At 40.5% G+C, this 15,202-nt stretch overlaps 1 protein-coding gene across 5 annotated transcripts in view; it reads right to left on the reverse strand.

Annotated features, from left to right (window-relative positions):
• Tet (tet methylcytosine dioxygenase-like) overlaps positions 1 to 15,202 on the reverse strand; it is a 247,985-nt gene that overhangs the window by 107,490 nt on the left and 125,293 nt on the right. For all 5 annotated transcript variants that reach the window (XM_076526256.1, XM_076526254.1, XM_076526257.1 and 2 more), the window contains exon 3: positions 608 to 682. In XM_076526256.1, coding sequence (XP_076382371.1) covers positions 608 to 682 — 75 coding nt within the window. The remainder of the gene's footprint in view (positions 1 to 607; positions 683 to 15,202) is intronic.

Here is a 15,202-nt window from a genome sequence, read left to right on the forward strand (position 1 = left end):
ATTATCGCATGATCATTCTTCCGCGGCGTCTCTTTAAAATGTGCCTGCTTCCTGCGGCCTCCTCCTCTGCCCTTGTCTGTCAAGATAAGCAAACACCCCCCCCCAAAAGTTTAAGCGAGCATTACAACTTCGTCGCTGCTAAGCGAGCATCGCAGCAAGTCCGAAGATCCGACGAATTCAAAGAAACAAAATGTCCGAACGTGCCCGTTGCGGGTCGCGCGTTAAAAGCTCGACGATCGAGCGAGACAGAAAAATGTTTCTAGCACCGAAGCCCGGAGAGTTTACCAACTTCGCCATCAAAGTCAATGAGAAGTGTGCTAATAAATCTCGCGGGAGAGAAATTCCCGTCTCGGCCACTAAAAAACTCGAAGGGAAAGAAAAACGTAAAAATGGTCCGCTGGTTTTATTCGTCCGGCGAGGAAGAGCCATAGTATCGTTTGAATATTCCCGAAGAAGAAAGCCTCGCGGGGAAATTTCCCCGTAGGAGAAAGAATGCCGGGAATGAACACCGAGAAGGCATAAAATTGAAATGTGATCGTTCCGGCATCGATCGCAGCGGCGCGATGTGGGCCAGGTCGGCCAAGAAAATGGGTTTCGGATTACTTACCCTGGTTGCGCCTTTGCCTCGTCCCCTCCCCCGCTCTCGGAACGCGCCCTCGCCGGTCTGCAGGTGGTACAGGTGCTGGAACAGAATCGAAAGAGCGACGGTTAAACGGCGGTTCGTGTTAATCGGTCGCCGAGGATCGCGGTCGATCCCGACGACAGGCATTCGGATCGTTATCGTGGCCGGCGACGGACTATCGTAAAATCAAGGCAACCGTATCACCTCAATTGACCTCGTTAAGCCCAATAGAGGCGTTAATAAAACTATAACCTTCCAGGGCCAGCCGGTATTAGATTAGATTCCAGCGACGACGGAACACAGCTTCCAGCCGCGTATCCACCGAAGGAACGCTCGTCGCTTATTTCCAGCCCGCGGATATACAGGGTGTCCCAAAACACTCGCAGACCCTTCGAACGTTTCGAAGTTCTTAATGATCCCAATCGATTCCTCGGATCGTTACGAGTAACTTTTTCCGTAGCGAAAATCGTCTCCGAGGCTTCGTTCGCGAGTTATGAGCGATAAACGCGAGCCAATCAGAGAGCGAGTACCTCTGCCGCTCCGCCCACGCGGCCAATAACGCGTCGCGCACGCTGACGCGCCCCGCTTACTAACTCGCTGAATGGTTCGTGCTTTTTTTTTCGTTAATAACTCATTAACGAAACCGCGGAGAAGATTTTCGCTAAGGATAAAGTTACTTCGAATGATCTTAGGAATCACCGTAGGGTACCTTGGACCCTTTCCAGGGCTTGCAGTATTTTTCGGGACACCTTGTATAACGCTTGTGCGAATTCATATCTTCGGGGACCAGTTTATGAAACCGCCTCGTCACGGCTGCCTCGACATATTACCGCTCGACGCTGTAAGCGTTTTAATCCGACGCGGTAATTACTGGTCGCGAATACGCGGATTCCTGCACCCGAATTTTCGGCCACGGAAACCTTTGGCCGCGGCAATCCCGACTAATTAATCCGGAGAAACTGATACGCAAAGTTTAATTTACTTCGTTCCCCGTGAAATTGTGACTCGGTTAAATTGAGGTTAGGTTCAGGTTATGTCCATAGTTTTCCGGTTGCAGCTTTTTAAACCGGACGTTAAAATGTCTATATTCGTCCTCGACGAGAAAAGATCGTTCCGAATTATCATATTTTCTATAACTTATTAATAGAAAGGCTGCTTTTAAAATCCAGAAAATTTTTTGTAATCTGTAGATTGTTTTATTTAAATGATTATAGTATTTGCTTGGAATTTTAGAGACTGGACGTTATAATCATATTATTTGGTTTAATTTACCACTGAAAGCAGAGGAATAAGAAAATATTTTTACAAAAGTTGTTTGCATAACCTAAAAACATTCTTGTGATTGGAGTGATTTCTTTTTTTTTAGCATTTGGTTATGTTGGACACTGTGGAGGCAAAGATGAGTTTGGCATCGTTGCGGGCCGCGGGCGATACACATCGCACGTACCCTGTGGGCAATTAACGGTGAGCTCGCAGGGCTAATTAGAACCGGGAAATTACACGGCGATGGTGAGAATCGGCCGTTTAACGTTTTTCTACACGACACGGTCGAAATTGGAGTTTGTGAATATTGCACCGGCGTTATTGCAATCGAGGACGCGGAAGGTTTCATTCGAATGCAGAAGAATCCGGGCTTGTTTGCCCAAAAATTGTTCATTTCAACGAAAACATAAAAAAAAGACAATTTTTTTTATACTCGAGTTTTTATATTTTTTTTGTCAACTTTGAGGTTTCCAATCGGCAAAAATAGTGCCAATGATGGTAGTGTTTTTTGAATTTTGGTTTTCATGACAATTAATTTTTTTTTTAGGACATTCGATGTAACTTTTTTTCACAGGAGTATGTTGGTAAGTAGAGAATAAAGCGCGAACTTTCCCCAAGAGGCAAATGATCTTGGGAATTCTAGTGGAAAACGTGTTTTCCACGATCGGTAATATCTTCGACTCATTTGTCCGTTTAATAAGACATTACGCAATGGTAAAATACAAAAACGAATTCAGAAAATTTTCTTTTTCATAGAATCTTTAAGGCTATATGTAAACAATTTCTGGTGCATTCGAAGAAACTACCTAAACACTGCCACTTGTCGACCGTCGCTCATTGCAGAGACCTGCGTTACCACCTGAATCGAAGAATTACTACTTTCTAACTAGCTTCCCTAGATGGCGCATGCTGTCGCAGAAACTAATGTATACCTGCTTTTACCGACACGACGCGGGAAAAATCGAATTGCAAGATTTTAGTTGGAAATATAACTAACATTGAACGCATCGGCGAATTTTACGATATATTTAACAATAATTTTAACAAGATTTATGCGATTTCATGTGCCTAGATTGTTCACTGATACTTTCTCTATAGCACAATGTTTTCTCTTATCGCGTTAGATAATGCATATCATTATTTATTTAACACTTTGACTGTCGCGTTAGCCATGGAATCATTATTTGACTAGATTTGGAGACGAATTTTCACGTTAATATTTTATGACTTCTGAGAAGCTAAATTTTTCAATTTCAATTTCGTTAGTACTATTTCTATCAGAGGGGTCAAAAGATGCATTTGCAAATTTTAATTGTACGCCACTTTTACCGATCGGGTCAAAGAACACATTTTAATATTATAATTGGACATGATTTTTACCAGACAGGTTAAGAGAAATCTTTTAAAATTTTATTTTAAATCAAAATTATTTGAGAAGTATAAATTTAATCACTTCTCACCGATTGAACTTTCAATTTTTTTTCTATAATGATTATAAAATGAAAATTTGGTAAAAATTGTATACAAGAAATTGGTGAAAATAGTGTTAAATAAAATACTCGGGATTTTTTTCGATATTCTCGTCAAAGTGTTCAATTCCATTCAACTTTCAAAAATTATTTCAAGTTAATAGAAGTCGAATAGCTTCTAAAAGCGAATATAATTTCTATAAAAAATCACTTTTTGAATCAAACATACCCTACTGGGAGTTAAAAAGGCTATCATAAGCAATTTCTGCAACTAGCTCACCAAACTTAGCTTCAATTTTCATTCTACTTCCCGCAGAGACACCTTTGAACCACAGTGTAAAATAGAACCACATTTATCCAAACCTCGTTTATTCGAACCTTATGTATTCTAACCTCATTAATTCATTCCAACCTCCTAAAACTACCTTCGACTTCCATTCTACTTCCCGCAGTTACTCCTGAACCACAATGTATGCGAGAACCTCGTTCATGCGAACCCTAACCTCAACAACTCCAACCAAACTCACGAATTCCCAAGTAACCCTGAATCATTCGAACGCCGACTTCTTGTATCCGAACATGAGAACGCATCAGGTTGCGCATAACGAACGATCTTCTATTATCCGAACTGTCAGCAGCCTCGTACGAGTTTCTCCGACGTGCTCGCGCAGGATGGCTGCGTGTCAGAGAAAAAGCGTTGGTTCGTGGAAACCGGATGAAACCGGAAATTCGTGGTGTCCCGTGACGAGGGTCGAAGAAGCGGGTACCGGGTCCCGTGGACGGCCGGGGTCGCAAAAGAGAGAAATTTCTTTGCATCGGCGATTAATTACGCCCTCATTGCCGCCCCAAGTAGTACCGTGGGGGTCCGTTCGCCGATGCGCGTCGCCGATATTGACATTTGCCTTGCGTGCACGCACCTCCTTCTCTGCCTTGTCCCTCTTTAAACGGCTTCTCCTGTTTACCGAGAAACCGCGATATTTACGCGAGAACTGCCCGCGACCGTACGGGCGGAAGAGACAGAGAGAGAGAGAGAGAGAGAGAAATGGAGAGAGAGAGAAAGCAGAAAGTGACGGTAGAGAGGAAGAGAGGTAGAGAGAGAGAGAGAGAGCGAAAAGTGGTGGTAGAGAGGAAGAGAGAAGTAAAGAGAGAGAGAGAAAGGGGGTAGCGGAAAGTAGAAAGAGAGAGCGAGAGAGAGAAAGACAGAAAGTAGAGAGAGAGAGAGAGAGAGAGAGAGAGAGAGAGAGATGGAAAGGAGGGATAAGGCAAAGCCGAAGGTGCAACTCTCGAGATGGAGAGAGAGGTGGGGAAGCGAGGGCGAAAGCGAGCGGCTGAGGAGAAAGGGAGGAAAAAGCGTGGAAAGAGGAAAAAACGCGGGAAGAGAAGAGCAGCGTCGAATCCGAGAGGGAGGGAGAAAGAGAGATTGAAGAGAGGGCGCTGCGGCGGACGGTCGAGGGGGCCGCGGAGAGGGGCGGAGTAGGAGGAAATCAGGGTGAAAAGCGGGAGAGAGTGAAAGAGAGATGGAATTAAGGGGACACACCCCTGTCTTTCGAGCGTACGCTTATCGAATGCACCGACAACTACGCTTTTCCTCGTTCGCTCACCAAGACGGTTCTGTCATGCGAGGCAGCCAGGTAGGTTGGTAGGTAAGCTAGGTAGGTTGGTGGGAATGCGCGTACAAGGGAATTAGACCATAATCGTCCACGCGTGTGCCGCGCGAAGGGGACGTTTTCCGCCTGCCTCGGACCTCGATGTTCACTCGCGCGGGGATCTCTCATCTCTCCTCCAACATTCTCCGCAAGTTTATCCGCGGTCTTTCTCCGCGGGTCTTTCTCCGTTCCACCCAAATCCGCTGACATCCACACCGATCTACACCGAGACCGTACAAAGCCGACTTTCACCTCCCCACCCACCGCCGCTCGTTCGGATGGTTCAATAATACCTTAAGGGGCTATTGTAGTCGAGAACCTTCAAAAGATCGACTTTTTTTATTTCACCGTTTTTTTTTCGAAGAACATCGCCTTAGAAATATATCCGCGGCTGCGAGAAAGGACGCCCCAGGTCACGCGTTTCTCGCTTGCGAGATAACATCGCTTGAAACACCGGTCGCTTCGTGTTTCAAATCGCATAATTTTTCTCGAGTCTGTAGAATTTGCTTTCACGATGTTTTCTTCTGAGAGACGCGTAAATTCGGTGTGCTGAAACAACCGTAAACTCGTTGATACTGTGGACCGTCCTGGCCATCAGCTAATCTTACGAAAGGAAAACAACGTGTACGAAATACAGAAGCAGCGCCATCTAAGCCAATACAAAGTGCCATAATCTACAAAACGTATCGCTGTCTAATCTCGCTTCTGCCTTCGCTGATCTACACAGACGTAGTGCTGGAAGGAGAAAAATGATTATAGCGTACAACCATGTGGCAATTATCAATAGGTGTCGCCGTCACCTGTTCGTACGTTCGAGTGTCTCCGAGTGACGTTATTGCTGAGCATTGAACTACCGATTGATTCTCCTTCGTATCCTAACTAAACAGTAGATATATTCCTGTTTTCACGCTTGAGCGAATTTGGGAGAACTGACTGGGACATTTATTGCAGCGAAACTAACCTAGAAATCCTATTCGTTTTCATTAATATAAATGTTTTCACAAGTTTATCAATGTGGAATATGGCACTAATGACAAGATCATTTGAGTTGATACAAGCAAGTACAAATTAACAGAGAAACCTCATTCTTCCTTATTAATGTAAATGCTTTTACAAATTTACAATGTACAATGTAGTACAAATGTCAAGATCATTTGAATTAATACAAACAAGTTTCTGCTTCACTCCCTTCCTTTGCAATTGATGCATAAACATTTTCAAATGTTATTTTAAACATTGTTTATTCGAACAGTAATCAAGACACGAAGAAGATAGTTGATGAATTAACGGAAGTTAATTCATGGATCGCAGGTGATTTCACACATGAATCAACTTGAAATCGCTTTCGTCAGATATTACAGGGCTGCCAACAAAAATATTTGGTCTTATGCAGAAGCAGAATATGTAATGCGGTTATTAAATTGATTAGTTGGAACGTCTTGAAATCCTGATCTTTATCACAATTATACAAAGTTAAAAAAGCCCCTTGTTATTCTTGGAATTACAGAGGACATATTGTACATTCTTTTTATAGAAGTGCTTGATGTTGGGGTGGCAAATTTGCTCGACCCTCCGGGCGGGGAAACGCCTTCTAGAATCCGGCTCCCGGGTCAGTGACAGATAATTGTGATTCACATTGTTCAACCCCTAAATAAAATTCCATTGAGAAATTCTGATTTTCCAAGATTTGAAAATATTTCTCTCAGAATTGCAGAAAAATTTTGTTGTTGCTTCAAATCGATTGTGAAAAGGACCATGAATCCTGGAGGATTGAACAAAATTATACAGTCAATTATGGCAATGTATAAAATACGCAGAAAGTCCAAATTTTTTTAAAAATTCTTATAATTTATCTTGACAACGTGATTCGACAATTCGCGTTGCCGAGTATTTTCCATAGTGTCGCAATTTCTCCGAATAAAGTGTGCGAAGCACCCCGCGGATCGTTCAAGAGGTTATGGTTGCCGGCACGGCGGTGTCGGAGGCACCGCTCGTCTTGCGTCAGAGGAAGATCGCGAAAGTGACGCGTTTCTATTAAAATTACACGTTATCTCGCGCGACATTACGGAAGGATGCGTAACGCATTCATCTCGTCACTCCAATAAGCTAATTATAACGCTGTCAAACACGCGCTTTCTCGTGCATCCGTCCCGTTAACTTCTAAGGAAAAAGCATCGAACCGGCGTCGCCGATACACGTGGGAGGGGGAGCGAACACCGGCGGATCTTGAGGGGTATATCTTCGATAATGTCGCGCGGTAAAAGTCCCTCCTTTCTTCGTCCTGTTCAGCACAAAGGGGAGAAAGTGTCGCGGAACGTCACGGGAATTAAAATCCCTCTTCTTCGCCTTTGTACGGAGGAGGGAAAAAAATAAGCGAGGGAGAAAAAAAGGGAGGAAGAAATCACGGCTTTTCCTCGCGAGACTAACCGAGAGCGCCGAACAGGTCTTTCCAACGGAAATACACTTTCCAAAATTTTCTATCGAGCCGTTCTTCGAATTGTTGTTGCGAGCGTTGATAGTTAATCGACAAAAACGGTCGAAATTGTCAGGACCTTCTCGTACACGTGATTTCATCGATTTGTTAATTGTAAACGTAGATTGTAACAGAAGTGGTAAACCATTGCGGAGAAATAAAATAAGAAAGTGGAGATAAGGTTATGTAGGAACTGACACGGTATAGAACAATAGCTAGAACCGATTCGTGGTTCTCTTTTCAAATATCAACGTTAAACTTCGCCGGAAACAACAACAATTCTAATATTTACGCAACGTGCACTATAGTAACAACAACATAAATATCCTGTGTTACGTGGACGAACACTAGCAAACGTCGTCAATTGTCAGAGTTTCATGGCTGAGTTAGGTTAGTTTCCACGGTTTTTAAAGCTCCCACTGTTTAAGAGTAAATAAATTTCAGATGGGAATTAACTGCGATGGAAAATAAATGAAATAAAATGGCTACGCCTGGGAGAAGCTTAATTAACGCGCCAAGTAATTTCCATTTTTTTTCAGAACGTACGAACTGCAGACGAAGAATGCGCGTTCAGGTACGCCGCGAATGGTATGCTCTCGTGATTAACGTAGCGAAGGCGAGAGAGAGAGAGAGAGAGAGAGAGAGAGAGAGAGAGGTTCGTCATCTGCGGTCTAGATCGGCAATTAGAAGCACGCGCGTCCGCGGGCCAGCTGTCACCGATTCCGATGATAAGTTAATTAAAATATTTCGTAAGTACATTTCCTTATATCTGTCCGGTCGACAGATGCGGAGGCCACGATAAGAAACACGGTTGGCAGAGAAATGATTTAACGTCGACTTTCCTACGCGCGCGTTCTTTGTTTCCCTGGGTATCGATCCTCTCGATCTTGATCCCCTCGGAAGGACCAAATTATACCTTTCAAGGGGAGATATTAAGTCCTTAAGCGATCCCGGCGAAGTGACGATTCGAATTGAACAGAATAAAGCGAAGGGAGCGACGTTTCTTCGACGTGCCTTCTCCACTCGTTTGATTGACATTTTAGGTTAGGATTTTTCTGCAGCGACTTCAGTGTCGAAACTCGTATTATTTTGAAACATGGTATAAAATGTTCGTTTATTTTCTAACAAATTATAATTATAGTGGTGGAATAGCAAATTGTGCAGTGTCTAAAATGACAAAATCTTGAAAATAGATTTTTTAGGTGAGTTTCCAATGTCCATGAAACTTCCATTTCTCAAAACTCAATGTAAAACAAATGTTGATATTGTTTTTGAAAATTTATATGAACTTGAACAGTATTTTCTGGATAATATTTCATAATTTGTTTAAACCTCTTCCACACGAATCCTCTTCCATTACGAATTGTCAAATAAGATATAAAAATATTGACATCAGCTAACAGTGTTACCAACTGCCCAAGTTTTTTCAGTGTCCATAAAACTTCCATTATTTAGAATTCGATGTAAATCAATTCAGATATTGTTTTCGATGAATTTAAGGGTCACATTTTCCCCATTTGAACAACTGAAGCTCTATTATGATTGGATTTGAGAATTTGCTGACAATTATGAATCTATAGGAGCATCAGACGAGCAGAACGAAGATGATTCCGACGGATATCGTTTTCAAGTGGTCCATCGATATTCCCTGTCCACTCCGGCCGATTTGAAAGCCCGAAGGGGTCTGCAGCCTGGCTGGCTGTTTAAGCAGGAGGGGGGCCTGTTTAAGCAGAAAACGCGTATATACTTTTCGAGTTTCCAAACAACGAAGGAAAGGAAGCAGCACGGTGGCAGCCGGCCCTTCTATTTGTCTAAAAGTCCCGGCGACGCGGAACATTTGCCCGGGAAGACGGCAGCGTTACAGCCAAACACGGACCCGTTCCGATGAAATGATTAGTGCCGGGACATCTGCCTCTGTTGACAGTGACGTCGCGAGCAAATGGTACCCTCTGATTTCTACTACGAAGCCTTTTCTCTCCGGTAGACATTTTACCACGACGATATGCAATAGTCTGTTTCGCTTTCGCTTCGGCATAAGAGCACCGTTCGCGAGGGCAATTTTTGTCAAAATTTAGCGGAAGCTTAGCCTACTGTCGGTAACGTAGGTAGCTACTCTGTCATGATGACAGAATTGTCGCAATATTTTGGATTCTGACTCGAGTAACCAAAGAAGACATAAGAAGAGAAATAGAAAATAAATAGAAAAAAGATGAAAAATAATACAAATGCAAATTATAAGAAAATGAAATAAAAATTAATAATTGTAAAATTATAAGAAAATGAAATAAAAATAAAAAATTGAAAAATTATAAAAAGAAATAAAAATAAAAAATTGAAAAATTATAGAAAATTATAGAAAAATCGTTGACCTAACAGAGATTATTGTACCAATGTCCACAGTGTTTTTGAGGTTATGCGAACCGGCTACGCCACGTTTAATTACTTAAATTAGAATAATTTCTCAGCTGGATCGTCGCGAGACAGGATTGTTTGCCGGACAAATTCCGTGATGGAAATAAACACGTAGGACGAAAGGAGCAGCCGGCGCGAGGGAGCCCGGATGAGATAACAGTACAAAGTGAAACAAATAGAGGAAAAAAAAAGGAATAGAAGAGGGGTGTCAGAAAGGGAAAACTGTGAAACGAGGATGCTGGTGAGGCGAAGCGAAATATAAAACGGGACCGAAAGCCCGGATTTCCGTGACTGGTCCTTCGGCTAATGAAAGAATTCGACATCGGGATCCCCCGCGACTCCCTTTGTCCGCCTTTTTCCATTCTCTTTCGCAGCGCGCCGCGATTCTGTGAAAGTGTCGCGTGCATTCGGGGGCTATTCACGATAAAAACCGGTGAATGCGTCGCGACGCGCACCCCGAAAACGTCGATTTCAATGGGACGCGCGACGACGATGGCTCTCGCTACGCGATCCTGGGACCTGAACGGTCTCCATTGTCCGGCCATCCTAACGGCGATTGTTCACTTCTCGCACGCGAATATTCTCGAAACAATCCGGAAAATACCGCGCTTTTCCAACGGGATATCATTTAGTAATTAAGTCCAGCACTTTTAACGGATTCACAAAGAAGAAGTTGTTGGTTTCTTAAACTTTGGAAACTAGGTCAGAAAAATATGCCTAAAACAAATTTTATCCAGTGATAGGAAGGAATCCAGGAATCCAGTGATATCCTGTGCTAGTTTTGCTCTCGTGGTAAATAACGAAGTTTTAATTTTATTATAAAAGAAGAATTGGTTGCTACTAGCTGCTACTGTGGAGGTTATGTAGCGAAAATGTATTTTTGATTTATACGTTTCTTTAAAATAACGACTCGTCATTATTCTTGCTATTTGAAGAACAACAAACTGACGTATTTTTTGTAGAAAAAATACAATAATTTTATAAAATTTATATAATAGAAAATAAAATTATGAAATATAAAACAAATGTACAAAATAGAAAATAAATTTATAAAACGTAAAACAAATTTATAGAATATAAAATAAACTTATGATATGTAAAATAAATTTATAAAATACAAAGTAAATTTAAAAAATACAAAACAAATTTACAAAATATAAAATAAATTTGTAAAATGTAAAATAAATTTATAAAATACAAAATAAATTTAACAAATATAAAACAAATTTGCAAAATGTAAAACAAATTTATAAAATATAAAACAAATTTACAAAATATAAAACAAATTTACAAAATATAAAACAGATTCTTTAAGTAGATTTTATAAGTACTAATTAATCGAACTTGATCAAACAATGAAGATGAATTAAAACAGTGGGAAACGCAGGAAGATTTGTCTCGAATGCGAAGGAAATTCGGAATCGGTTCGAGAAGTCCATAAGGGAACGTCCGCGACATCCTGCCGGCGTAAGTAGACGGGCATTAGGCTTGCGCGGCGACCGGAAGTGGTTGGAGGAAGACCATCGGTCGCGACGAATCGAAATATGGCAGCGATCGACGTTTCACGAATGAAATATCTGTTTACGGGACACGAAGCGTTCCGAGGAACTCCGCCGCGCATTATGAAAATGGTGAACGCATACGTTCCCGCAACTGGAGAGCGCACATGGTACGCTCGATAACCTGCCCTTCGTCCGGCACCTACCATTTTTAACCGTCGCGCTTCTCTAATGGGTGCAACGGTTCTTCCGAGCGGCGCGGAGCGGCGCGCGGCGGCGCGTCGACCATCTGTCGTCCATTGGCTGCGTCCCGACGAAATTAAAGTCAGCTGACCGAGAAAGCGAACGGCTCTAACCATCGCTGGAATTTCGTCGGTGTTTTTAATCACTGGTTCGAGGCTACACTTTCCTATTAACCAAACTCGCTCGACGAACTATCCCGGCTTAATACTAAAGTAGAAGATGTCGAAAATGTGGGCTTGTTTTATTTAGAATTTATTTATTCATTTTATTCAGGATTTATTCATTTATTTTATTTAGAATTTATTCATCTATTTTATTTAGAACTTATTCATTTGTTTTATTTAGAATTTATTCATCTATTTTATTTAAAATTTATTTACTTATTTTATTTAGAATTTATTTATTCATTTTATTCAGGATTTATTTACTTATTTTATTTAGAATTTATTTATTCATTTTATTCAGGATTTATTCATTTATTCTATTTAGAATTTATTCATCTATTTTATTTGGAATTGATTCATTTGTTTTATTTAGAATTTATTCATCTATTTTATTTGGAATTGATTCATTTGTTTTATTTAGAATTTATTCATCTATTTTATTTAAAATTTATTTACTTATTTTATTTAGAATTTATTTATTTATTATTTTATTATAACAATCAGGAAATTTATTCGATGATATTTCTTCCATGGAAATATTTTCAATTGTACATGTTACGTAACAGTTCTACACACAATTTTAAGATGATTTGAACACGTTTGAATAATCCAAAGTTTTCCAAACAGCAAACTAACATCGTCTGCCAATAAAGCCATCTATAGGAAATAACTGCAGACAATGAGTGAAGTTCCAAGCTTCGGTTTGAGATGGTTTGACAAGGTTTGAACCTTCTAGAATTTTCCAAACAGCAAACTAACATCGTCTGCTAACAAACACATCTATAGAAAATAACTGCGAGCAACGAGTGACGATTTAAGCTTCGATTTGAGATGGTTTGACAAGGTTTGAACCTTCCAGAATTTTCCAAACAGCAAACTAACAGCCTCTGCTGACTCACGCACCTATAGAACACAACCTCCAGCAACGTGTGTCGTCCAAATTCCCAATTTGATACTGTTTGGACAAGTTTGACCAGCCAACAATATGCTTCGAATGAAATCAAACGAGGGTGTTTCATTTAACAAGAAATTGCAGAAACCTGTTCGCAACATTTCTGCTCGAAGATCCGAGTTCGAAAAATTCCATCAAAGAAATCGTAAAAACTCCTTTCTAAGGGACCCAGGTCGTAAAATCCGGCTTCAGAAAACGATCGACGCGAGAGGATCGGCCCGTTTGACCGTGAAACGGACAAAATTCCGCACGGGCCGTTTACGTAAGTCCGGCTGGGGCCAGTGTATCGATACGGTCGGATCATCGAATGGTCGGAGAGAGCCCAGGGGTGGTTGGTCGGCTCGCCGTCGAACATAATAATCCCGGGGGAGCCGAGGCCGACGGGGAATCCGATTTCCCGTGCGGGAATTAAGCCAGCCAGGCATTCTGATCGGCCGAAGAAAAGAAATCATAATAATCCGGAATTATTTCCGCGTCGTCGACCGGAATCGATGACTTTCGTAATTCGGCACGCGACTCTCACAGCCGATTCGACGTTGACCGGGAAATTCGTCGACGGTTCATACGGTGCACGAGCACGCCTAATTATCTCACACGATTTCGGGCGCAGCCGCGTGTGCTTTTTAGGCTAAATACGTCCCTGCTTTGAAACGAACGGATATTGTACACTCAAAATTTTATTTATTAGAATGCAAATAATTTGTTCATGAATATATAGACAATGTGTTTATACGTATACGTAAAGAATTTGTTTAGAAATATCCGAATCATTCGTTTATGAATGTATAAATAATTTATTCATACATATGTAAACAATTTGTTCATAATTTGTTCATAAATGTGCAAACCATATGTTTATAAACGTGTAAACGATTTGTTTACAAATATCCAAATAATTTGTTTATGAATATGTAAACAATTTATTCATACATATGTAAACAATTTGTTCATAATTTTTCATAATTTGTTTATAAAAGTTCAAACCATATGTTTATAAATATGTAAACAATTTGTTTATAGATTTGCAAACAATTTGTTTATAAGTGTGTAAACAATTTGTTTATAGATGTGCAAACAATTTGTTTATAAGTATGTAAACAAAATGTTTATAGGTATGTAAACGATTTGTTTATAGATCTGGAAACGATTTGTGTGTGTGTGTGTGTGTGTGTGTGTGTGTGTGTTTACAAATATGTAAGCAATTTCTTCATAAATATGCAAACCATTTGTTTATAAAAATTGTAGAAAGAAGAACGAGTGTTGCGGCTCTTGGAAGATCGGAATCACGATCGTCGCGGAGAGTACGCGTTAATATTTCAAAAGTTTCCCCGGCCGGTTAATTGCACTTATCCGAGATTTCGAGCGGCGAAGGTTAAATCGGAAATTAGATAGTCACGCGTGAAAGCGTCCGCGTGATAGATGCGCTATCGCGACGCAGCTGTCACCGGTCGACAAAGGAGAGTGTGAGAGAGCGAAAAAGAAAAAAGGGAAAAGAGCGTTGATAACAACAAAATTGCAACTGCGGTTTTACGATGCAGCTGCGAACTCTTCGAAATTGACCTTATCGCGGACCCGGCCGTAACCGTTGCACTGCGATGCACTTACCGCTCGTTCACACGGGCTGAATGCATCGTAACTGCAATTGCCTCGCTGCAACGTGGTCGCGACTCGTTAAAGCCGCCGAATACAGCCGCCGACAGGAATTACTCGATACGAGTTTCAATCAGCCGATCATATTTATTATCATACTAAGGAAACTTGGCGTCCTCGACTTTCCTCGGATTGCAACGACCCGAAATGAACTAGATACCTGCTCATCGTGGCCGGAATTACATTTTCAAAAGGCTTTTTGTGTACATTTGTCGTTAACCCTTCGAGGATTCAAAATCCAAAACCGGAACCTTCTATACTGAGAACTCAATGTACTAACAGATTCATATTAATATAAATAATATAAATAATATATATGTAAATATATACAATATAAACAATATGTGAATATTACATTATAATATAAATAATATAAATAGATTAACAATATAAATATTCCATTATTTAATTGGTTCCCAATGATTCTACAATCCGCGTACGAAAGCCGCAATATTTAAACAATTTAAACTTCGAGAAGGATTTTACGAGAATGTTTCGAAGCGTCAGACACGAGACTTGTTTCGTATGAAAGTTTAAACAATTGTGAAGTGTAGCATGGAGATTTCTAGTGCTACTATCTGCAACCTTGGAAGTTTATTCAATGTACTAACAAGTTTGATTTAATGTTTTATATATATTAATAGACGAATAATAATATAAATATATATATATATATACAATACAAATAATGTATATGTAAATGTATATGTAGTATAATCAATATATAAATATTATATCATAATATAAATAATAAAAATAGAATAACAATATAAATATTCCATTATTCGATGATTCTACAATCCGCGTAC

Source organism: Megalopta genalis, chromosome 14 (genome assembly GCF_051020955.1).
Source record: "Megalopta genalis isolate 19385.01 chromosome 14, iyMegGena1_principal, whole genome shotgun sequence".
NCBI classification, from domain to species: Eukaryota; Metazoa; Arthropoda; class Insecta; order Hymenoptera; family Halictidae; genus Megalopta; species Megalopta genalis.